Source organism: Neoarius graeffei, chromosome 14 (genome assembly GCF_027579695.1).
Source record: "Neoarius graeffei isolate fNeoGra1 chromosome 14, fNeoGra1.pri, whole genome shotgun sequence".
In the NCBI taxonomy this organism is placed as follows: Eukaryota; Metazoa; Chordata; class Actinopteri; order Siluriformes; family Ariidae; genus Neoarius; species Neoarius graeffei.
In genome coordinates, this window is record NC_083582.1 from 49,998,633 (window position 1) to 50,022,731 (window position 24,099).

Here is a 24,099-nt window from a genome sequence, read left to right on the forward strand (position 1 = left end):
ACAATATTTAATGAACAGTTTCAAAATGAGTTTATATATGTTATATATAATAAAAGCCTTATTTTTATAATTTATCATTGTCCAAGTTGAATTTGATAGTTGCCCTATCACACTCATTCCGAAAGGAATATCCTAAGAATAGAATGTGTGTTTGCTGCTGTTATGTATGAATATAAATGAAGTGTGAATTGGGGCGTGGCAGGTGAAAATGGCTGATGTTCATTAGTGAATGTCACAAAGCTCAGAACTGTGTAACTCCACCTTCTTTTGGACTAGGGAATTCTGGGATAAATACTGTCAGGCCTCACTACTTAGAATGACAAGCAGTTTGAAGTTGAGCTTTTCTGCTAGTTAAGAACTTAAATCTTTTTAGCTTTACACTCTGGTCTGAGGAAACTTACTTTTATTTAAGAAGAATTTACAGCCATGTGGTCTGATAGCATTGTTGGTAAGGACAAACTGATAAGGTTTAAGTTTCTAGATTGTTGATATTCCTTTGGTCTTTAGCTTTTTTTGTATTTTTTTTTACATAATCATATTGGTCTGTTTTGAGAAATGTTTTTCATTCTGTAAAATATTTTTTCCCCTTCAGGTAAAGATGGTGCATCTCAGGCCAGTAAGATTGCAGGCCGGAGGAAGCGGACCAGTTTCACTAAAGAACACTTGGAGCTGCTCAGAATGGCTTTTAGCATGGACCCATACCCTGGCATTAGTGTCAGAGAAAGTCTATCACAAGCTACAGGCCTCCCAGAATCACGAATTCAGGTAGATTCCTCCCCCCCAAAAAAAAACAACAACAACAAACAAAAAAAAAACACTCATGCTGTCACATATTAGCTATTTGTCATAACTACAAAATTTAGCTTTTGTGTTGTTGTGTATGACTTAATCAAACTTGCATATTGCATATCTCTGTCTTAAACAGGTATGGTTCCAAAACAAGAGGGCAAGAACCCTAAAGAACAGAGCCAATCGGACCTCACCTCAACCAGAAGCTACTTCTTCGCTGCACAGCCCTTTCCTACCACCTCACATGGTCAGTGTAAGAGAGGGTAGACAACCAGCATTTAATGCCACTCAACCTCAGCTGGGTGAAGACAGTGAGCAGGACTGCTATTTTACTGACTCTCCACAAAGTTTTGGCCTTCCACCAAGTGGAGCTCACTGCAGCACTCCGTCCATCAGGCCACACCAAGATAGGCTGATGGGCACTAGCTTGAGTCCTTCCTCATTTCATGCTGACTTGGAAGTTACTCCAGTTGGCTGGGGCTCCATGAGATCCCAAACCTCACCAGAGTGTCTGTGGAGTCCACCAGTGCAAGGCACTGGAAACAACAGCAAAGATGAGAGCCAGGTCTTTCTCTATCCTCCACCTCCTTATCCTCATGGCAGTGTGAGGTCTGGATTACTCAACAACTTGAAATCCACTTCTCTTGACTCTGCGGATTCTGCATTTTGGGAAATGGGGCTGGAGAACACCCCTCCTGTGTCATATTCTCAGGATGGAAGTGGCCTGTGGGATGAATCTGCTCAGGAGCAGCCTCTGGCCCCATTGCCCAATCTGTCTTCTCAGTGTCTAAAGGAAGTTCTTGGAGAGATGGAACCGGGCTGGTGGAAGATTAATGGACAAATGGAGCTTCAATAATGACAAAAAAAAAATGCACAAAAAGTACAAACACATTTATATTGTATTTCTTATCAAGGCAAATGACTGATTTTTAAATGTGAGGAAAGTCTTAAGATAATTTGTGTGAATTTCTCACTGATGTTAGCTCAATTGTATTTTGTGCTATAAATTTTTTTTTTTTACCTCATGATATTTTTTACCTCATGAAATCACTGCCCTGTGATAGGGCAGTGATTTAATTATGTAGCTACTGGGTTTTTTTTAATTATTTATTAATTTAATGTAAATCTCTTCCAAAAAGAAGGTTATCCACAGGACTCATGCTACAAGATTGTACTGATTTAATGTATCATTTATTTAAGACCTTTTGGTCATTTTTACATGAACATATTTATTTCATAATACATTGTAGAAGTACAGGATTTTTTTGGGGGGTGGGAATATGTAAATATTCACTTATATTCTACAATAATTTATTGCAAATAAAATGTTAAGCAAATGAATGGTTTGCAGTTTGTTTGTTTATTTTTTATTTACAAGCACATTATTATTATTTTCGTAACACTATTAGACCAATAAACGCAATTCTACTTCATTTGCGGAACTACTAGACGCGGAACGTTTAGTTTAACCCGACGACATATTTGTGACGGAAGTAGTTCCGGATGCGGTGCGCACGTGAAAAACACTACTGGTAGTCAGTCACGATTTGGGAATATGGCATGATAGAAATCACAGGGTCAGTTGAATTTCGGCATCAGTTGTTTTTAAGAACAAGGTCTTAAAGGTAAGCGTTTGTTTTATTGAAGTAATTTATTCACTTAAATTCGGAGTGTTTAACATGCTTTTAGTTATTATAGCTAACTCTGGGGACAGTATTTACAACTACCGTCAGGGATCGACAAGCGACTAGACAAACATTTCTCTTGGTAATTTTGTTAGATTGCTAGATCTTCTCTCTTCTAAGTTCGTCTGTCTTAGGAAAATACAGGACCCTTGTCACTTATTCAACTGAGAATTGAAATCGGACCACAAACTAGTGATTAGCTGTAATATTTTGTAAGACAGTAATGGATTTATTTGCATTTAAGGGACAGTATTAATTTCCGTTTTTGAAATACAGAGTAGCTGTTAAATCCTAAACACGTTGTTTTCTAAACTGCAGGTCTCGGGTGTGAAGATGGAGGGAAAGGAGCAGAAACGGCATCAGCAGAAGCAAAGTGGCCGCAAGGCTGAGAAGAAGAAGAAGAGGAAGCAGTTGGATCAGGGTGCAGAGCTGGAGCAGGATGAGCGAAAAAGAAATCCAAAAGCATTTGCGGTTCGTTCAGCTGTACGCATGGCCAGGACCTTCCACAGGTCAGTGCTCACTTTCATAATTTATATAGGGCACATATTCTGAGTCTGTACAATGAATTGCACATCATCTCATCTCATTATCTCTAGCCGCTTTATCCTTCTACAGGGTCGCAGGCAAGCTGGAGCCTATCCCAGCTGACTACGGGCGAAAGGCGGGGTACACCCTGGACAAGTCGCCAGGTCATCACAGGGCTGACACATAGACACAGACAACCATTCACACTCACATTCACACCTACGGTCAATTTAGAGTCACCAGTTAACCTAACCTGCATGTCTTTGGACTGTGGGGGAAACCGGAGCACCCGGAGGAAACCCACGCGGACACGGCGAGAACATGCAAACTCCACACAGAAAGGCCCTCGCCGGCCCCGGGGCTCGAACCCAGGACCTTCTTGCTGTGAGGCAACAGCGCTAACCAGTACACCACCGTGCCGCCCCGAATTGCACATCATAATAATCATAATCATCATTATTATTATTATGTTGCAGGCTGTAAGCAACAGGACTTAGAAATGAAATACTGACTATGAGGTTAAAGTGTTAGTTTTAATGTTTTGAGAGAGCCATATAGAAATACCAGCAGTTTCCATACACGGTCTCTTCTGTTTCAGGGACTCCATAAGTCAGTACGTTTACATGCACATCCAAATCGAGCAAAGGGTCCCAGCAGGGGTGCCAGAGAAATCCAATCCTACATGCACACAAGGAAATCGAGCTATTGTGTGAGGTACATTGTGCACCCGAGCCACAGGTGGCGCTACACGCCCCATCGTGTTGGTACACTTCCGGTTGTCGTCATGAAGAAGAGCTATTCAAGAGTGTAAACAAAGTTATCAGTTCCGTGTTCTCCATTACGCGTTTTTCTCCCATCCATGAATTTTAATATATTCATCTCCTTAAGCTGAATGAGCATGAACTCTGTCTCCTCATTGCTCCAGAAGTGCACGTTTCTGCTCGCCATTTTCTCTTCATCGTTTGTTCCTCCTGACCTCTTCTGCTGCTCGCTACTACTGTTGTCATGCCGACCGAGGCTGTCGTGTTTCCCGCTTGTGGTCTCGTCACTTCCGGAAGGGGCAGTGCTGAAGTAAGTAGCTCGACTACGTAGCTCGATAGAGTATACATGCACTAAGTAGCTCGGCAAAAATCGCATAATCTAGGTCATGTAGCTCGATTACGAGAAATCAAGTTCGGTTCAATTTCAGCTGAGCTAAGGTGTATCCACGGCATTTAGAACTTCGATTTCAGTCGAGCAATGGCAGAAATTCGATTTTCTCTATGTGCATGTAAACGCACTCATTGACTGAACATTCAGTAATTTGGATGTCTTTAAAGTAGGGGTGTGCAAAAATATCGATACGGCGATATATCGTGATACTTTGTCTTCCGATTCAATATCGATACTCAAAATTTGAATATCGATATTTTTTCAAATAATAAATCATGTTTCAGACGGGTTGTAAATCCAGTACGACTTCCGCACCTCCGCTCCGCGAGGTGTCGCTGTGCCGCTCCCTCACTGCAAGGCACTCTTCATCTTCTCTTTTTTCCCCGGCGGTTGCAGTGAGGAAAAAAAACAAGCAAGCATGGCTGTTAACATAAACCTAGAGACGCCGCCGAACTTTAAGGCAGATGTTTGGAGCCGGACAAAGAGTATGCACTCTGCAAAACCTGTTTTGCTCCAATTAGATATTCAGGTAACACAACAAACTTGCGAACTTACTTAGCACGACACCACCCCGACATATTAGCTCAGCTGGAGCCGCTGAAATACGACCCGAAGCAAACTACACTGGACAGCGCCAAAGTCCTCCCATCTACTTCAGTGATGTGTGACTTACTGTAACTGTGAACTTAATTTTGTCATTTAAGGCCAAAGGCAAGAAGCTGCACTTTATCTTGCATTTTCAATTTTAGTGTGTGTGAGACACTGCATTTTATTTTGAGTATTTACTCTAAGTTCAGAAGAAACATGATTCACTGAGGTTTCAGTTCAGTTTCAGTGTGTGGACACTGACCCACACTGCACTTTGTTTCATAATTGTGCTCAGGGAGACTAAGATGCCCACTGCACTTTTCAATGTGTTTCAGACAGTGTGTTGTTCCTGCAAAATAAGCACAAGTTAAATGTTCTCAAGTTTACAAAGAACAAATTGATATTAGTGTTAGCACTGAAATGTATGTGCAGTCTGCAGTGGAAGTTTTAAGTTTTCATAAAACAATTTGATTCTGCTTGTTAAGCAGCACTGATGTGTCCATGCTTACAGAAAAGTTGATAATACTAGCACAGAAATGGGAATTTTCTGTATGTTGTAGTGAAGCAACTCTTGGTTTTGCCAGCAGTGGAATAGAGACAAATATATGTCTGGCAAGAGTGTGTAGTTATGTATGTGAAATGTAATTTTACAGTGGTCAATAAATTCTGATTTTCTTCAGTGACACAGATATCGTGATGTGGTTGAAATTTCTTGCAATATATCGATTATTGCAGAATCGCTGTACCGTGATATTATCGTTATCGTGGGCAAAATATCGCCATAGTATCGTATCGTGAGGTATCTTGTGATACCCAGCCCTACTTTAAAGTAAAGCATTTCACAAGGTTCAGGTTTCATAACTAACCATAAAGGTGTAACACTTAAGGGAACGTTGGGATGCTGAAGGATGGAGGGATACTTTGACTTGCTGTATTTTTTCTTTTGACTTTTTGTTTTTCAGCTTTTTTTTTATTACTTTGACTGTCTCGCTGAGACACAGGCGTGCATACACGTACACACACAGTTCTGTGCTTTCTTTTCTCAGCTTTCTCTCCACCTTTTAGGGCAGCACAGTGGTGTAGTGGTTAGCACAGTCGCCTCACAGCAAGAAGGTTCTGGGTTCGAGCCCAGCGGCCGGCGAGGGCCTTTCTGCGTGGAGTTTGCATGTTCTCCTCGTGTCTGCGTGGGTTTCCTTCGGGTGCTCCGGTTTCCCCCACAGTCCAAAGATATGTGGTTAGGTTAATATGGGATGGCCTTGGGCTGAGGTGCCCTTGAGCGAGGCACCTAACTCCCAACTGCTCCCCGGGCCCTGTTAGCCCACTGCTCTGGGTATGTGTGTGTGCTCATTGCTCACATGTGTGCATGTGTGTGTTCACTGCTTCAGATGGGTTAAATGCAGAGATAAATAAAGTTGTTCTTTCTTTCAAGCCCTCGATCATTACTGAAAAAGACGACACACACACATACTCCTCACCGTTAATCAGTCCTCAGTGTAATCGCTTTGCCCCTCACCTCCCATGACCTTACTGTTCATTCACAAACCAATGCTCAACCATGCTTCCGCCTCTCCACTGGACTTATTGAGAACTTTTTAAATTGCATTTTGACTGGATTTTGAGTAATTAAGATGCTCCTGTTTTACCATTTTCATGAATGGTTCCTTTTTTTTTTCCTTTCTTCACACAGTCTCGATTCTGGTACAGCTTAATGTTAATATTTAGTTTTCTCTGTACTGGGGAATTTTCTACCACTACGTTTCTATCAAAGTTAAATTTGCAATGGCTTTCTTTAAATATCTAATGCTTAGATATTTAGCAGTGGCTGAGATATTTGTTCAGGTTTTTCAGTGATACAGCTGCCTATATTGCAAGCAGTGCCACTTTATTGGTTCCTGTGGTGGGAACATGAATTAATGCAAACGCAAAAACAATTGAGTATCCACTTTTATTTCACTTAAGTAGAGAGAGTATTAAAAATGAGTTAGTTACAATACTATACTTTATTTTCAAAACAAAATGATGATTGAACTGCACAAAATTAGAAAAAAATTAAAAACAATCAAAACCTTTATCAAAAGTTTCAAAGCTGACAAATGCTGGATTGTTTGCTGATATTCTCTCAGAAGGAGGATCCATGAAATCGTAATTGTCAGGGTATCAGTAATTCACTATGTTTACATGCACAAAATGTTCCTGTTCTTGCCCTTATTCAGAAAAAGACAATATTCCCATTAAAGTGTTTATACAGATAATGAAAATGAATATTACATTACAAGCATTTAGCAGGCACTCTTATCCAGAGCGACATACAACGGACACGCACGCACACGCCCAGCACCTGGGGAGCAGTTGGGCCTTGCCTAAGGCCTTGCTCAGTCTTGCTCAAGGGCACTTCAACCATGCTTTTTCCTGCCGGTCCTGGGAATCGAACCAATGACCCTTTGGGCCCAAGGCTGCTTCTCTAACCTTTAGGTCTTTAGGCTGCCCACAGCCATGGAATTAGTATTCTGCTAATATTCCCATTTACATGCAGCCGTGCATACTCCAATTGCCTAGATGGTTTGTGTAAAATGCACGAAGGTGAACGTAAACAGGCAAGAGGCTGTGTGGCGCAAACTGCCGTAAAAACTCAACTGAGATGTGAGCAATTCCAGCGTTATGGACGTGACACTTGAACTCAAAATGGCAACAAATGACCCAGTGCATGTTTTATTGTCTCCCAGTATTTAAACAGATGTTGCATATTTTAAGGCTGTACCATACTGGAGAAGTGATAGAACAAGAACAATTCCCATAGTACATCTAGGGCATGCCAGAAAATGCCAATAAAAGATGCGTTATGGATGTGACAGAAAAAGTATCACTTTTCTTGGGTGACTGTACATTTTTATCAAACTCTGTGAAATTGTAAACCTAATGTCGAAATGGAGATATCCATTTGATAGAGGGGTCCAAGGTGAATATTAAAAAATCTTTGTTTAAAATATTTTGTATTTCATGCAGAGTTTCGGAAGGAAAAGTCAGCGTTATGGATGTGACGAAATTCCGTTATGGATGTGACGCGTCTGAAATAGACATGGCATATGTTTAGAAAATCAGCAATTTAACCACCATAACCCTTTGAAAAACTCTCTAAATATCAGCTAAAACTATCAAAGTTCTTAAATAATATTTAGGATGGCTATTGTTTTGCTGTTTTGTGGATTTTAGCATACATTTCTGTGGCTTGTGGCAATAATATAGAATTGTACATGATCAAAGTTGATTTTAGCTTGGGGTTTACATTATAAGAAAGAAAGACTGACAGTGACACATTAGGTTGGTTACAAATTGGTTCAACTTATTCACATCTGTAAAATACAGGCCTAGGTGATATCTCTGGGAGTGGTTTTGATGTATTACATGTTGCTTTATTTTTGCATGGTGAGGTTGACATTTACATGGAATTGCCCATGTACACTGTGTCTGAAATCACTCACTATTTAGTGAGTTCACCATTTTGTAGTGCTGTCCAAATGTATAGTGAGAATTATTACACCCTGTATAGTGCACTCAAAGTATCCCACAATGCATCATGAAAAGTAGTTGTAGAAACGTTCCGGTTGTGGGTGGAGCACAGAAGTACTGCAGGCTGTTATTTGCTTGTGAGCGTTCATTTTGCTTTTCAGCACGACTCTGTCCGTTGGGGGGGACACTCATATACATACACACACACACAGACTACTATCGTGTTCTGGTCCCCGATCTCCCCTCCTCTATTCCTCTCACTCCTTTTATAGGGCGCCCTCACTGTAAGAGACACACAAATACACATTAAGCCTAGGTCACAACTGGACGTACGATTTTTTGGCGTTTCCCAAATCGCTGCGTTTTTTTTTGTTCGTGGGGAAAGACGCACGTTGGCCGTAAGTTTGTCTTGCAACCTGAAAAAAACTTGAGCGCCCGTAGAATTTGTTTGACATGACAAAGAACCTCTGCGGCCAGTCTACGGCTCGAAAATCAGCATGTCACACGTGCGCCCTCCGTGGGTTTCTTGCGTTTTTTGCACGTAGACCGGCCGTAGGAGCACGTACGGCCGGTTGTGACCTAGGCTTTAATTGACAACAGATGTAGCGATATGACCACTCACCTTCCCCGACTTTGCCCTCCATTCACAGACTGATGCTCGGCCACGCCCCCTCTGCCACATACCCCCACCACCTGACTCAGGCCAGGGAGCTGTCCGGCCTGCAGTGGACCCTATTCCCAGTCCGCCACCACCATCTGTGCCCCCGGCCTGTGGACCACCTCAAATTTGAATGGCTGGAGGGCAAGATACCAACGGGTGATCTGCGCGTTGGCATCCTTCATGCGGTGGAGCCACTGGAGGGGCGCTTGGTCCGAACAGCGGGTGAAAGGGCGTCCCAGTAGGTAGTACTGGAGGGTGAGGACCGCCCACTTGACGGCTAGGCACTCTTTCTCTATCATGCTGTACCTGCCTTCCTGCATTGACAGCTTCTGGCTAATGTACAGCACAGGACGTTCCTCCACCTTCTGGGACAGAATGGCCCCCAGCCCTCTGTCCGATGTGTCCGTCTGTAAATAAAGGGGAGAGAAAAGTCAGGGGAGTGTAACAGTGGCCCCCCACACAGTGCAGCCTTTACCCTAGAGAAAGCCTGTTGGCATTGCTCTGTCCACTGGACCGGATCTGGTGCTCCCTTTTTAGTGAGCTCAGTCAGCGGGCCGGTGATGTCCGAATAATTAGGTATGAACCTATGATAGTAGCCAGCCAGCCCCAGGAACTGTCTCACCCCCTTTTTGGCCTTGGGCAGGCCGCGATCACTGCAGTTTTATTAATTTGGGAACGCGCCTGCCCATAGCCCAAATGGAAACCCAGATACCGTACTTCCACCTGCCCAATTGCACACTTCTTTGGGTTAGCTGTGAGACCCGCACGCCTCAACGACTTTAGGATGGCCCTAAGGTGTTCGAGGTGCCGCGGCCAGTCATTGCTATAGATGATAATATCATCGAAATACGCAGCTGTGGGGGCGGAGAACCCTGTCCATGAGCCGCTGGAACGTCGCGGGAGCCCCAAATAACCCGAAAGGAAGTGTGACGAATAGGTGCAAGTCAAACGGTGTGGAAAAGGCCATTTCCTCTCGGGATAGAGGAGTCAAGGGGGTCTGCCAATATTCCTTTGTTAAATCCAGTGTCGAATAAAAATGAGCAGTGCCTAATCGATCGAGCAGCTCGTCAATGCGAGGCATTGGGTAAGCGTCAAATTTAGACACTGCATTGACTTTTCTCTTGTCCACACAGAACCGAACCGGACCAAGTGCCTTGGTCTGTTGGGATTTCTTTCGGAATCCCGACCCGGGAGATAAAGCGGAAGAGCGCTTCTGCAATACTGTGTGCTGAGATATTGCGGAGAGGCACTGCTTCTGGATATCGCGTTGCGTAGTCCACCAGAAGTAAAATAAAGCGATATCCCCATGCTGACCGATCTAATGGTCTGACAAGACCCATCCCAATTCTTTCAAAAGGTGTCTCGATTAAAGGGAGAGGGCGCAAACGTGCTTTTGGAGTGGCCGCAGGATTTACTAATTGGCATTCATGGCATGCCGCGTACCACCGACGGCCATCCCCGCGAATCCCTGGCCAATAGAACCAGGCCATTATTTGGGCTAGTGTTTTATCCTGCCCTAAGTGTCCGGCCATGTGATTAAAGTGAGCCACCTGGAATACGAGTTCCCAATGGCTCTTTGGGATTAATAACTGTGTTATTTGTTCGCCAGTTTGAGTGTCCTGCGTCACTCTGTATAACCTATCCTTAATAATAGAAAAGTAGGGGAAGGCCAGCGCCGCATTTGGCTGAAGAATTTGACCATCGATTTACTCTCTCACTTGGTCAAATGCATGCGGCAGAGTCCCGTCTCGCGACTGCTCTCATGGGAAATCCCCAAGGGGATCCCCGAAAGACTGAAGAGGGGTGGGGTGCTCCTCACTCCGCGTATCACTCTGATGCGGTGCTGATGTAGACGGCTCTGTGACAGCTTCTCCCACCAATGTTAGTCCGGGGTCTTCCCCAGACGGATTATTGCAGGACCCATTCCTTACTATGTGTGTCATTAACTCCTTAAATCCCGGCCAATCAGTCCCCAACATCAGTGAGTGGGTGAGACGAGGGTTAACCGCTGCCTTTACACTATGCTTTTCACCCCAAAATAGAATGTGGATGGACACTAAAGGGTAGTTGTGAACATCCCCATGCACACACAACACCTTCACCATCCGTGCTTTCCCCAGTGCCTCACCTTGCACCAGGCTTTGGTGGATTGAGGTCTGGTTACAGCCGGAATCCACCAAAGCCTGGTACGTATCCCCTTGGACACTTACCGGTATACGATACGCTCTGGCCTGATCAAGGGCGGTTTCTGGTGTGTCAGGGACCCAGACCACTGCGCCCACGTCCATCGCGGTTGAGTACTGATTTTGGAGATGTCCCGGCTCCCCCCAGCGCCAGCACACCGGTCCAGGCTCTCCCTCTGCACCGGTGTTACGGACATCACTCACCTGGGGGGGGGGGGAAGACAAGGAAGGGGAAAACGGGAGGACACCATGGGTGCGCCGTGCCGGGCTGTGGGGGGAGCCGGCTCCCACCTCTGCTGTGGGGGAATGGGGCAAGGAAGGGAAGCAGAGAGAGAGGAAAGAGGAGGAGAAGCACGTCTTCCTGTTGTCGGAACTGCCACCATGTGGTCCTCTGCCAGCTTGATCCAGCGATGCTGCGCGATGGCACCGGGCCCGTCCTGCCGGAAGTCGCGCGATGGCACCGGGCCCGTCCTGCCGGAAGTCGCGCGATGGCACCGGGCCCGTCCTGCCGGAAGTCGCGCGATGGCACCGGGCCCGTCCTGCCGGAAGTCGCGCGATGGCACCGGGCCCGTCCTGCCGGAAGTCGCGCGATGGCACCGGGCCCGTCCTGCCGGAAGTCGCGCGATGGCACCGGGCCCGTCCTGCCGGAAGTCGCGCGATGGCACCGGGCCCGTCCTGCCGGAAGTCGCGCGATGGCACCGGGCCCGTCCTGCCGGAAGTCGCGCGATGGCACCGGGCCCGTCCTGCCGGAAGTCGCGCGATGGCACCGGGCCCGTCCTGCCGGAAGTCGCGCGATGGCACCGGGCCCGTCCTGCCGGAAGTCGCGCGATGGCACCGGGCCCGTCCTGCCGGAAGTCGCGCGATGGCACCGGGCCCGTCCTGCCGGAAGTCGCGCGATGGCACCGGGCCCGTCCTGCCGGAAGTCGCGCGATGGCACCGGGCCCGTCCTGCCGGAAGTCGCGCGATGGCACCGGGCCCGTCCTGCCGGAAGTCGCGCGATGGCACCGGGCCCGTCCTGCCGGAAGTCGCGCGATGGCACCGGGCCCGTCCTGCCGGAAGTCGCGCGATGGCACCGGGCCCGTCCTGCCGGAAGTCGCGCGATGGCACCGGGCCCGTCCTGCCGGAAGTCGCGCGATGGCACCGGGCCCGTCCTGCCGGAAGTCGCGCGATGGCACCGGGCCCGTCCTGCCGGAAGTCGCGCGATGGCACCGGGCCCGTCCTGCCGGAAGTCGCGCGATGGCACCGGGCCCGTCCTGCCGGAAGTCGCGCGATGGCACCGGGCCCGTCCTGCCGGAAGTCGCGCGATGGCACCGGGCCCGTCCTGCCGGAAGTCGCGCGATGGCACCGGGCCCGTCCTGCCGGAAGTCGCGCGATGGCACCGGGCCCGTCCTGCCGGAAGTCGCGCGATGGCACCGGGCCCGTCCTGCCGGAAGTCGCGCGATGGCACCGGGCCCGTCCTGCCGGAAGTCGCGCGATGGCACCGGGCCCGTCCTGCCGGAAGTCGCGCGATGGCACCGGGCCCGTCCTGCCGGAAGTCGCGCGATGGCACCGGGCCCGTCCTGCCGGAAGTCGCGCGATGGCACCGGGCCCGTCCTGCCGGAAGTCGCGCGATGGCACCGGGCCCGTCCTGCCGGAAGTCGCGCGATGGCACCGGGCCCGTCCTGCCGGAAGTCGCGCGATGGCACCGGGCCCGTCCTGCCGGAAGTCGCGCGATGGCACCGGGCCCGTCCTGCCGGAAGTCGCGCGATGGCACCGGGCCCGTCCTGCCGGAAGTCGCGCGATGGCACCGGGCCCGTCCTGCCGGAAGTCGCGCGATGGCACCGGGCCCGTCCTGCCGGAAGTCGCGCGATGGCACCGGGCCCGTCCTGCCGGAAGTCGCGCGATGGCACCGGGCCCGTCCTGCCGGAAGTCGCGCGATGGCACCGGGCCCGTCCTGCCGGAAGTCGCGCGATGGCACCGGGCCCGTCCTGCCGGAAGTCGCGCGATGGCACCAGGTTGATAATTCCCTCAGCTTCGTGGTCGTTTGCCTTCAGCCACCGCTGGCAGGCGTCCCAGAGTTGTTGCACTAATGTGAACGGTCGGCCGACCTCCTCCAAGCGCAGCAAGTGGAAGCGCTGCCGCTGTTGCTCTGGGGAGCGGCCGACACACTGGAGGATGACTCTTCGGAGGTCTGCGTACACGAGCCGGCTGTTGGCAGGGAGCTGCTGCGCGGCAAGCTGCGCCTCGCCTGTCAGCAGGGGGAGGAGGTGCGCTGCGTGCTGTTCAACCGGCCAATCCCACGCCTCTGCTGCTTGCTCAAAGAGTGCAAGGAAGGCTTTTGGATCATCGTGCGGACCCATCTTTGTTAGGGTGAGGTGGGGAGGGTCCACTCCGGTGGCGGTCGTAGACCCCGCCAACGCGAGCAGGTGTCGGAATGCCTGGTGGTCTTCTTGTTGTGCCAGCACCAAGGCTTCGAACCGTTGTTCCTGCTCCTTCCGGAGGGCGATCGGTGCTTGATGCTGGTTCTGCTGTGCTGTGGTGAGGGCATGGATAAGATCTTTAAACGGCGAGGACTCTATGGGGCTGTTCCCTTCTGCACTCCCGGGTTTCGGCACCACTGTAGAAACGTTCTGGTTGTGGGTGGAGCACAGAAGTACGGCAGGCTGTTATTTGCTTGTGAGTGTTCTTTATTTTGCTTTTCAGCACAACTCTGTCTGTTGGGGACACATATATATATATATATATATATATATATACACGGTGTGTGTGTGTGTGTGTGTGTATATATATAATATATATATACACACACACTTATACACACAGACTATTATTGTGTTCTGGTTCCCAATCTCTCCTCCTCTATTTCTCTCACTCCTTTTATAGGGCGCCGTCATTATAAGAGACACACAAACGCACGTTAATTGACAACAGGTGTAGCGATACGACCACTCACCTTCTCCAACTCTGCCCTCCATTCACAGACTGACGCTCGGCCACGCCCCCGCTGCCACAGTAGTGTACAACCGATCGTCACTAACCAAGCTATATATCTCATCATATATTGTGGTCGTGCTGAAAGGAAAAAAGTGTGTTGGGGTGAATGGATGGAGGAAGAAACACATTATAAACAGGCGTTCAAGTGCAATTAAAAATAGTAAGGGAATAGAAAAAAGTAAAATAGAATAAGAGATCAAATACAAGAATAAAAGTTACAGTGCAGAGCGAGGAATTAATCAAAAGCCTCAAATTTCATTTAATAAAAGGTAGCGGCAAAGAAGAAAGCATTCAGCCTTGATTTAAAAGAATTGAAAGATGCAGCAGACGCAAAATACTTTGTATTGATTAATGTGGGAAATACGCTCAGTATAATATGGATTTATCACAAAAATACATGCATGTATTTATTATTTTGAAAACCCACCAGCCGACTGATCTGGCACATTTTAATTGTGCGACAGTAATGACGTAAATAACGGTGTGGCTGAGTAGTGTCCGAAAGTGTGTCCCCCCCCCCCCCCCCCCCCCCCCCCCAATTTTACTAATGAGCTTGCTAAATAGTCCTCTATATAGAATTCCCTAGACAGTGAGTAGGGAGTAGTGAACGAGTGAGTGATTTTGGACGCAGCTCTAGTGAACGTTTCAAATGCACTGTCTACCTGATGTCCAAAGAATGCTTCTTAAAACTGAATAACATTGCTATTGTCTAAATCAGAAAATGCTAAATCTGGAATATCCAAACGGAATATGTGGTTTACGTGACCCGCACGTTCAGAGTAATAGTGGAATATTAGTGTGCATACAAACATACTGAATAATTTTGAAACTGGTGTTTTGCAGGAAAAAGGTATAGTACCGTCCAGGTTTTAAATAAATAAATAAGTTAAAACCATACAGCATCCTCACAGGTTACACAATTATTGTCTTATTCATTATACAACCCCGATTCCAAAAAAGTTCGGACAAAGTACAAATTGTAAATAAAAACGGAATGCAATAATTTACAAATCTCAAAAACTGATATTGTATTCACAATAGAACATAGACAACATATCAAATGTCGAAAGTGAGACATTTTGAAATTTCATGCCAAATATTGGCTCATTTGAAATTTCAGACAGCAACACATCTCAAAAAAGTTGGGACAGGGGCAATAAGAGGCTGGAAAAGTTAAAGGTACAAAAAAGGAACAGCTGGAGGACCAAATTGCAACTCATTAGGTCAATTGGCAATAGGTCATTAACATGACTGGGTATAAAAAGAGCATCTTGGAGTGGCAGCGGCTCTCAGAAGTAAAGATGGGAAGAGGATCACCAATCCCCCTAATTCTGCGCCGACAAGTAGTGGAGCAATATCAGAAAGGAGTTTGACAGTGTAAAATTGCAAAGAGTTTGAACATATCATCATCTACAGTGCATAATATCATCAAAAGATTCAGAGAATCTGGAAGAATCTCTGTGCGTAAGGGTCAAGGCTGGAAAACCATACTGGGTGCCCGTGATCTTCGGGCCCTTAGACGGCACTGCATCACATACAGGCATGCTTCTGTATTGGAAGTCACAAAATGGGCTCAGCAATATTTCCAGAGAACATTATCTGTGAACACAATTCACCGTGCCATCCGCCGTTGCCAGCTAAAACTCTATAGTTCAAAGAAGAAGCCGTATCTAAACATGATCCAGAAGCGCAGACGTCTTCTCTGGGCCAAGGCTCATTTAAAATGGATTGTGGCAAAGTGGAAAACTGTTCTGTGGTCAGACGAATCAAAATTTGAAGTTCTTTATGGAAATCAGGGACGCCGTGTCATTCGGACTAAAGAGGAGAAGGACGACCCAAGTTGTTATCAGCGCTCAGTTCAGAAGCCTGCATCTCTGATGGTATGGGGTTGCATTAGTGCGTGTGGCATGGGCAGCTTACACATCTGGAAAGACACCATCAATGCTGAAAGGTATATCCAGGTTCTAGAGTAACATATGCTCCCATCCAGACGACGTCTCTTTCAGGGAAGACCTTGCATTTTCCAACATGACAATGCCAAACCAAATACTGCATCAATTACAGCATCATGGCTGCGTAGAAGAAGGGTCCGGGTACTGAACTGGCCAGCCTGCAGTCCAGATCTTTCACCCATAGAAAACATTTGGCGCATCATAAAACGGAAGATACGACAAAAAAAACCTAAGACAGTTGAGCAACTAGAATCCTACATTAGACAAGAATGGGTTAACATTCCTATCCCTAAACTTGAGCAACTTGTCTCCTCAGTCCCCAGACGTTTACAGACTGTTGTAAACAGAAAAGGGGATGTCTCACAGTGGTAAACATGGCCTTGTCCCAACTTTTTTGAGATGTGTTGTCATGAAATTTAAAATCACCTAATTTTTCTCTTTAAATGATACATTTTCTCAGCTTAAACATTTGATGTCATCTATGTTCTATTCTGAATAAAATATGGAATTTTGAAACTTCCACATCATTGGATTCCATTTTTATTTACAATTTGTACTTTGTCCCAACTTTTTTGGAATTGGGGTTGTATATTATTAGACCTGCTTATGTTGATTCACTGTCCACTTTATTAGGAACACCTGTACACCAACAGATTCATGCAGTTATCTCAATCAGCCAATCATGTGGCAGCAGCACAGCGCAAAAACTCCTGCAGTTGCAGGTCAAGCGCGTCACTTAATGTTCACACCAAACATCAGAATGAAGAAAGTGTGATCTCAGAGACTTTAACCGTGACATGGATGCTGGTATCAGAGGGGCTGGTTCATAAACTGCTGATCTCCTGGGATTTTCACACACAGCAGTCTCGAGAGTTTGCACAGAATTCAGTCAGTTCCTTCACCCAAGACTCAGAAGCCTGACATCTAAAGAACAAAGCACACTCTGAACCTGTAGACAGGGAAAGAAAGGTGAATAAAGGAGTTTTTCTTTGAAAAGTTGGAACAGGTATTCCTGAAAGAGAAGCTTCCCATATTACACCAGTTCTTATCTATTTCACTGCATGCCATCAAAGGTGTACATCACAAACCAGGACATGCTGAGGAATTTTATAGCAGTAGAACTTATAACAACATTAATTTACTCCTGTTAGTTGTTTTACTTGATGTAGCTTCAAATCCAGTCTGCTCGTCCTCACTTGGTTGGTTTGTTCCAAAGCCATGTTATAAGACACAGTTGCTGCCTAATTACTAAATACAGTAAATGTTTACAATGTGGTTTGTCAAATTTGTAATTTTAAAGTTACTCCGTAAGCGTCCTTTTGCATCTTAAAGGAACAGTCCACCGTATTTCCATAATGAAATATGCTCTTATCTGAATTGAGACGAGCTGCTCCGTACCTATCCGAGCTTTGCGCGACCTCCCAGTCAGTCAGACGCAGTCAGACGCGCTGTCACTCCTGTTAGCAATGTAGCTAGGCTCAGTATGGCCAATGGTATTTTTTGGGGCTGTAGTTAGATGCGACCAAACCCTTCCGCGTTTTTCCTGTTTACATAGGTTTATATGACCAGTGATGTGAAACAAGTTCAGTTACACAAATTGAAACGTAGCGATTTTCTATGCTATGGAAAGTCCACACTATAATGACAGGCGTACTAACACCTTCTGCGCGCTTCGGCAGCGCATTGATACGGAGCTCAGATATCAATGCGCTGCTGAAGCGCGCAGAAGGTGTTAGTACGCCTGTCATTATAGTGTGGACTTTCCGTAGCATAGAAAATCGCTACGTTTGAAATATGCTATGTAATATATCAGTCCATATGTCAAAGCGATGGCTGTAAACAAGATTCGTTGAGACCTGTGTACGACATTGTAGGACGGAAGTAAAGTGTACAGCGGAAAGCAAAGTGACCAACATCTGCCAACGTTGTCAAAAGACGCGCGCGCCCTCTTTCAAATGCTGGTGTAATCAAGCTGGAAGTTTTGTTTGTTTTGATAGCAATCAGGAAAGTTTGAAAAAAGTTGGCAGTAATTGTCATTTAAACTCGGTTTTTGTGCAATATGTCATTTGGAAAGCAGTTTTCAAAATGGCGGCGCTGACACTTCACGTTTCGAAGTCTCGCACAAGTCTTGTGAAGATCGCGCGGATAAGTGACGCCTGCTGTGGACCAAACGAACTAAATTCAACGTGGCTAAAACCCGAATAAGCTGATAAGTGTAATATTTAATTGCAATTAGTTGCCAATACGAGTCACAATATAATATTACTAAAACTGAAAACGTAATTGAATAACACGTTAATTAAGAAATAAAGCAAGTTTAAAAATGACTTCAGTTCCCCTTTAACTTTTGTCGCTGAGCTCGGAGGTAATCAGTTGGTTAATGATGGGCCAGATGCTGATGCACCCAAGTATTTCAGCAGATTAAACCAACATTTTTTGAGAAATACCACAGCAGAACAGATCACTGTATAAAAGAGTGGCTGAACTTCAACAATTCTAGTTTCTCAACATGAACTATGGTGGTTCAGAATTGTGGTATAACCAGTCGCATGCATTCCTTCAGGCGGCACTGTGGTGTAGTGGTTAGCAACGTTGCCTCACAGCAAGAAGTTTCTGGGTTCGAGCCCAGTGACCGGCGAGGGCCTTTCTGTGTGGAGTTTGCATGTTCTCTCCATGTCTGCATGGGTTTCCTCCGGGTGCTCCGGTTTCCCCCACAGTCCAAAGACATGCAGCTTGGGCTAATTGGTGGTGTGAACGGTTATTTGTCTCTATGTATGAGCCCTGTGATGATCTGGTGACTTGTCCAGGGCGTACCCCGCCTCTCGCCCATAGTCAGCTGGGATAGGCAACAGCTTGCCCACAATCCTGCACAGGATAAGTGGCTACAGATAATGGATGGATGGATGCATTCCTTCATTCATTTAGCTGAAGGGAACTCAAGGAAAGAGAGTTTTCAGACTTTTATAGTTTCTTTTGTCTGATCAGTGTAATTCTGAAAAAGTGAATGAGAAAAACAATGTTTAACGATGATTGGACAGACACGTGTGTCTGTGTGTGCGCACGTGCACGCCTATTTACCACTTCAAGTCCAAAACAGATGTCTCCTCTGATCAGAGTCTGTGGCACTAGTCAAGTGCGGTACTGTGAAAATCCAGTGTGAAACAAAGCATAATCACTTCAAACTAATGTCTTCTTTGGTTTGTTTTTTGTAGCCAAGAGCTAATCATTAATGGTCAAACATTGATTGGCGACACTGGTTCCCTTTTAAGTCTTGTTAGCTGCTTATCCAGACCTTCCTGTAAGCAAGGAATTTTATATAGCTGGACTTCCACAAATTTTAGCTGGTTTGGTTTATTTCTTTGAGTGTGTGCTGCTTTGTAGACAATGTTAAATTCTTTATCCATTTTATGCTTGATGCATTTCAGTGTTTATTTTCCATCAGACATTTTTAGTAATGACATCATTCAATTAAAAACATTTATTTAAATAATAATAATCAGTTAAATTTTTATATAGCGCCTTTCTCATACCCAAGGTCGCTTTACAATTATAGGGGAAAAAAAAGTCCACCAAAAGGAGGTCAGGAGGTCATTCCAATGGTGTAGCAGCCACAGTCCCACCCAAAGGTGCACGAAAATAAGTCCCATACCACTTGCACAACCATTGCAACGTCACCAAGCAACACCGCTCAGAACACCGTGCCAAGCACCAAAGCACTGCCGCTCAGAGTGCTGTACAACCCTGATGTTAAAAGAGCAATGAGCTCACTGCAGTCCATAGTGAGGATCACAGGCATCACCCACAGCGAAACAAGGCCTGGAGAGAACCGACGCCAAAACTGGGTCCAGAGCTACACCACAACCGGCTGACAAAACATTTAAAAAAGAAAAGAAAAAAATCAAACTACGCAAAAGATAAAATAAAAAGCTCTGATGAGAAGCGGCAGCCAGAACACGCCCAGAGTACTCTCAACCGGATATATATATATATAATGTTGGCATGGGCTTGATTTAAAAAGACTGTTTGACTTTTTGTGCATTTATGCATAATCTTTCAAGAAGGAATAATCAATTCTTACATGCATTGCAATTATTTCTGCTCTATTGTTTAAAAAAAATCATGTTTATGACCGAATGAAAAGCAAGTATGGTGCTTTTTATTTTAATATATATATTTTTTCCCCTACATTTTTTTTTTTCCCCATGCTACCTAGGACCCAAGACATAAAAGCTAAGAAACATCATATACCTTTGGTAGACCGCACACCTTTGGAGCCACCACCTGTCGTGGTGGTTGTCATGGGGCCTCCGAAAGTGGGCAAGAGCACCCTCATCCGTTGCCTGATCAAAAACTACACACGGCAGAAGCTTTCAGATACCTGTGGCCCTGTAACTATAGTATCAGGTGAGTCAGTGAATTTTTTTCATGTATTCCTCTGTCACCTTTCTTTCTATGTTTTATATCTCGGATCTTATCCACCTGCATTCAGCCCCTAAATCTCTTAGATCTGCTATACTAATGAAGTTCTTTTACATATCCCACAGTCACATCTTAAAGGTTCTGACTGCAAAGTTGAATTCTGGGCAAAAATATTCTAATGTTGCTCTTGGTGTTTTGAGATGTTTTGTATTGATTTGAGTGGAAATCGAGGAGTTGCGCTGCTGCACACACTGTGTATGCGACGTGCAAATGTTTTGCCGAGATAAAAAGCGTCCCGCATTTTATGATTCCGGAGATTGCCGAAGCAAGTGAGCAACAATATCATGGGACCACCATGGGGCGTGTTTGACCTACTTTTAACCAAAACAAGTCAGCGTGGCGGACTCCGCTCTCCCACTAGCTGAAAAGAAAAGGAAAATATGAAACTGAATCAGCTAGAAAGTGCGCCAGAAAAACGATGGAAACCTAAAGGTTGCCCACCAAGAATTTTCACGAAGGGACAGACTGACCTCTGGAAATGACCGAAGGATGAAACAGGTGCAAAATCTGATGAAGAATTTGCAGCGCTCGTCTCAGATTGGTGAGTCTGAGTATGGAGTTAGACACCGAATGTTTTGATCTTATAGAGAAAGAAACGATAACATAAAAGCAGTAACAGAGAAAATATATATTTGTCTTTTTTCACAGATCTACTCGCAAACGTCAACCACAAATTATATCACTGCGACTCAAAACTCTCCGAGGTCGATGCAGAGTCACAATGTTTTCCGCACGTCGCCATCTTGGTGTGACGCAGTTCCATAGTTATGCTAATTAATTAAAGCTCCTTGCTGTTTCTGTAGGGCCATGCTGTTTACCTCAAGAGGTAGGAAAGTGGTCCCAAAATGGAGAAAAACGACCCTCAGCACATCAGAATGATCACATCTTGTCCACATGATATTGTTCTTGCAGGATGTAGGAAAATGCTATACACAATAAAAAAAAAAAAAAAATTAAAATATCGGATGACACTGCAGTCAGTCCCTTTAAACTAAAAGGTGATGGAGTCTTTGCAGTTGCAGCTCCTCGCTTTTGGAATCCGTTGCCTTTAGAAATTAAATATGCTCCATCCATCTCTGTTTTTAAAGCTAAGCTTAAGATGCATTTTTATTCTCTGCCTTTCTCGGCCTATTTATTTTATTTTACGTTTATTTAAGTTTTATTCTGTCATCATGTATGTAACTCCATGCTCCTGCTTTTTACCAGTCATTTCTGCCGGTATGTGTTTTGTTTGTGTCTTTTCATGTATTTTGCATTTGTTTCCTTTTTATTATCCCCTGCTGGCCAAAAGGCCCGAAGGGGGATTATGTCGTGGCGATGTCTTTCCGTCCGTCCCGGGAAAGGGTGCTCACCTTCTGAAATCAACCCCTCTCTCAATTTTTGGAGGAATTTCATGAAACTTGGCAGGATACTTTTATATGTTGGTAATACACATATTGTAATTTCGTTAAATTCGGTTGCATTTTACCAGAGTTACAGCTTTTGATTAACAAAATTATACTTTGACAATTTCATGAGAGTGTGTTTTCCTTCTGAAATCAACTCGTCTCACAATTTTTGGAAGAATTTCATGGAACTTGGCAAAAGACATTGTTATATGTCGGTAGTACGCATATTGTTATTTTGTTCAATTCAGTCGCATTTTACCAGAGTTGTGGCCCTTGATTTAACAACCTTGTACTTTCACAATTTCATGAAGGTGTGCTCGCCTTCTGACATCAACTCCTCTTACAATTTTTGGATGAATTCCTCGAAGCTTGGCGAAAGGCCTTGTTATATGACGGTAATACGCATATTACGATTTAATTTCGTTTGTGAAAATTTTACCAGAGTTTTGACCCTTGATTAAATAACTTGTACTTTGACAATTTCATGAGGGTGTACGTTCTTCTGAAATCACCACCTCTCACAATCTGTGGCGGAATTTCACCAAACTTGGCAAAAGGCTTTGTTATACGACAGTTATACGCATATTGAAATTTAGTTTAATGTGGGCAAATTTTACCAGAGTTATGCCCTTGATTATTAACAAACTTGTACTTTGGCAATTTCATCAAGGTGTGCTTGCTTTCTGAAATCAACTTCCCTCACAATTATTATCCCCAGCTGGCTGAAAGGCCCGAAGGGGGATTATGTTGTAGCGATGTCCGTCTGTCCATCCGTCCCGGGAAGGGTACTCACCTTCTGAAGTCAACTCCAATCTCAATTTTTGAAGGAATTTCACGAACCTTGACAGGATTCTATGTCGGTAATGCGCATATTGCAAGTTCATTCAATTCAGTCGCATTTTAGCAGAGTTATGGCATAGTTGCCAGCGGGGGATATTGTGCTCTCGGAGCACTCTTGTTTTTATATTCTTTGTACAGCAATTTAGTCAGTGTAAGCCGTTTTTTTGTTTGTTTTTTAAATACATGTGCTCTATAAATAAAATTTACTTATAGAGATATTATTTTCTATGAATAATACATGGTTTTAATGTCTCACCTATCTGTAGGGAAGAAACGACGTCTGACTTTTATCGAGTGTAACAACGATATCAATACTATGATAGATTTGGCAAAGGTTGCCGACCTGGTGAGTGTGTCTTCTGGAATTTTGTATGTGTGAAAGCCTGAGCTATCAGTTGACTGAGTCCTTTTCCCTTCACCAGGTCCTTATGCTGATAGATGCTAGTTTTGGCTTTGAGATGGAGACCTTTGAGTTCCTGAACATCTGTCAGGTCCATGGTTTCCCTCGTGTCATGGGGGTGCTCACACATTTGGACTCGTTCAAAAACACAAAGTCGCTCAATAAGACCAAGAAACGCCTCAAACATCGCTTCTGGACTGAAGTGTACCAGGTAAAAGCCACATGTCTCTCAAATCAATAGTGTTAATGATTTTAAACCATCTGATGATTTATATATAAAAATAACTCCCCTTACTTTGTCTTTAACTAAAAGGGAGCCAAACTGTTTTACCTGTCTGGGATGGTGTATGGTGAGTACCAGACACAGGAAGTGAAGAACCTTGGACGATTCATTTCAGTCATGAAGTTTAGACCCCTGGTGTGGCAAACCTCTCACCCTTATGTTTTGGCTGATCGGTAAGTGTAGAGAAAAAATAAAAACCTTCCACCATATTGATTAGTGGTGATAATTTGTTTCAGGTGGTACTGTCCCACAGCTCCAGGGTTCCTGGTTCAAGCCTGAGCTCAAATCTCTGTCTGATTGTCACGTCCTGCCCGTGTCTGTTTGGGTTTTGCAAATGTGTGTATGCATGGTGCCTTGCACTGTACTGACATCCTGTTCAGGGTGTGTCCCCGCCTCATGTCCAGTGTTCCCAAATTAGGTTCCAGCTCCACCACATCCATGAACAGAATAAAGTGGTTACTGAAGGTGACTGAATGTCTCATCTCCTCTCATTATCTCTAGCCGCTTTATCCTGTTCTACAGGGTCGCAGGCAAGCTGGAGCCTATCCCAGCTGACTACGGGCGAAAGGCGGGGTACACCCTGGACAAGTCGCCAGGTCATCACAGGGCTGACACATAGACACAGACAACCATTCACACTCACATTCACACCTACGGTCAATTTAGAGCCACCAGTTAACCTAACCTGCATGTC

General features: G+C 45.3%; 2 protein-coding genes across 2 annotated transcripts in view; both read left to right on the forward strand.

Moving 5' to 3' along the window:
* Positions 1-426: 426 nt before the first annotated feature.
* Positions 427-1,645, forward strand: mxtx2 (mix-type homeobox gene 2). The gene is made up of 3 exons (XM_060938866.1): positions 427-448; positions 593-765; positions 926-1,645. The coding sequence occupies exons 1-3, from the start codon at positions 427-429 to the stop codon at positions 1,643-1,645; spliced, it is 915 nt and encodes a 304-aa protein (XP_060794849.1).
* A 651-nt stretch (positions 1,646-2,296) lies between these two features.
* bms1 (BMS1 ribosome biogenesis factor) overlaps positions 2,297-24,099 on the forward strand; it is a 58,491-nt gene continuing 36,688 nt past the window's right edge. Inside the window, exons 1-6 of the mRNA XM_060939917.1 lie at positions 2,297-2,414; positions 2,793-2,983; positions 20,229-20,419; positions 22,989-23,068; positions 23,145-23,333; positions 23,436-23,578. Of these exons, the coding sequence (XP_060795900.1) occupies positions 2,808-2,983; positions 20,229-20,419; positions 22,989-23,068; positions 23,145-23,333; positions 23,436-23,578 (779 nt within the window). The 5' untranslated portion in view covers positions 2,297-2,414; positions 2,793-2,807. The remainder of the gene's footprint in view (positions 2,415-2,792; positions 2,984-20,228; positions 20,420-22,988; positions 23,069-23,144; positions 23,334-23,435; positions 23,579-24,099) is intronic.

Bases quoted from the DNA above. Each gene is read 5' to 3' on its own strand.
- mxtx2 (XM_060938866.1), top strand. From the start codon at position 427: ATGTGGTCTGATAGCATTGTTG. The intron at 449-592 runs GTAAGGACAAAC...TTTCCCCTTCAG, and splicing joins GTGGTCTGATAGCATTGTTG to GTAAAGATGGTGCATCTCAG. The intron at 766-925 runs GTAGATTCCTCC...TGTCTTAAACAG, and splicing joins TCCCAGAATCACGAATTCAG to GTATGGTTCCAAAACAAGAG.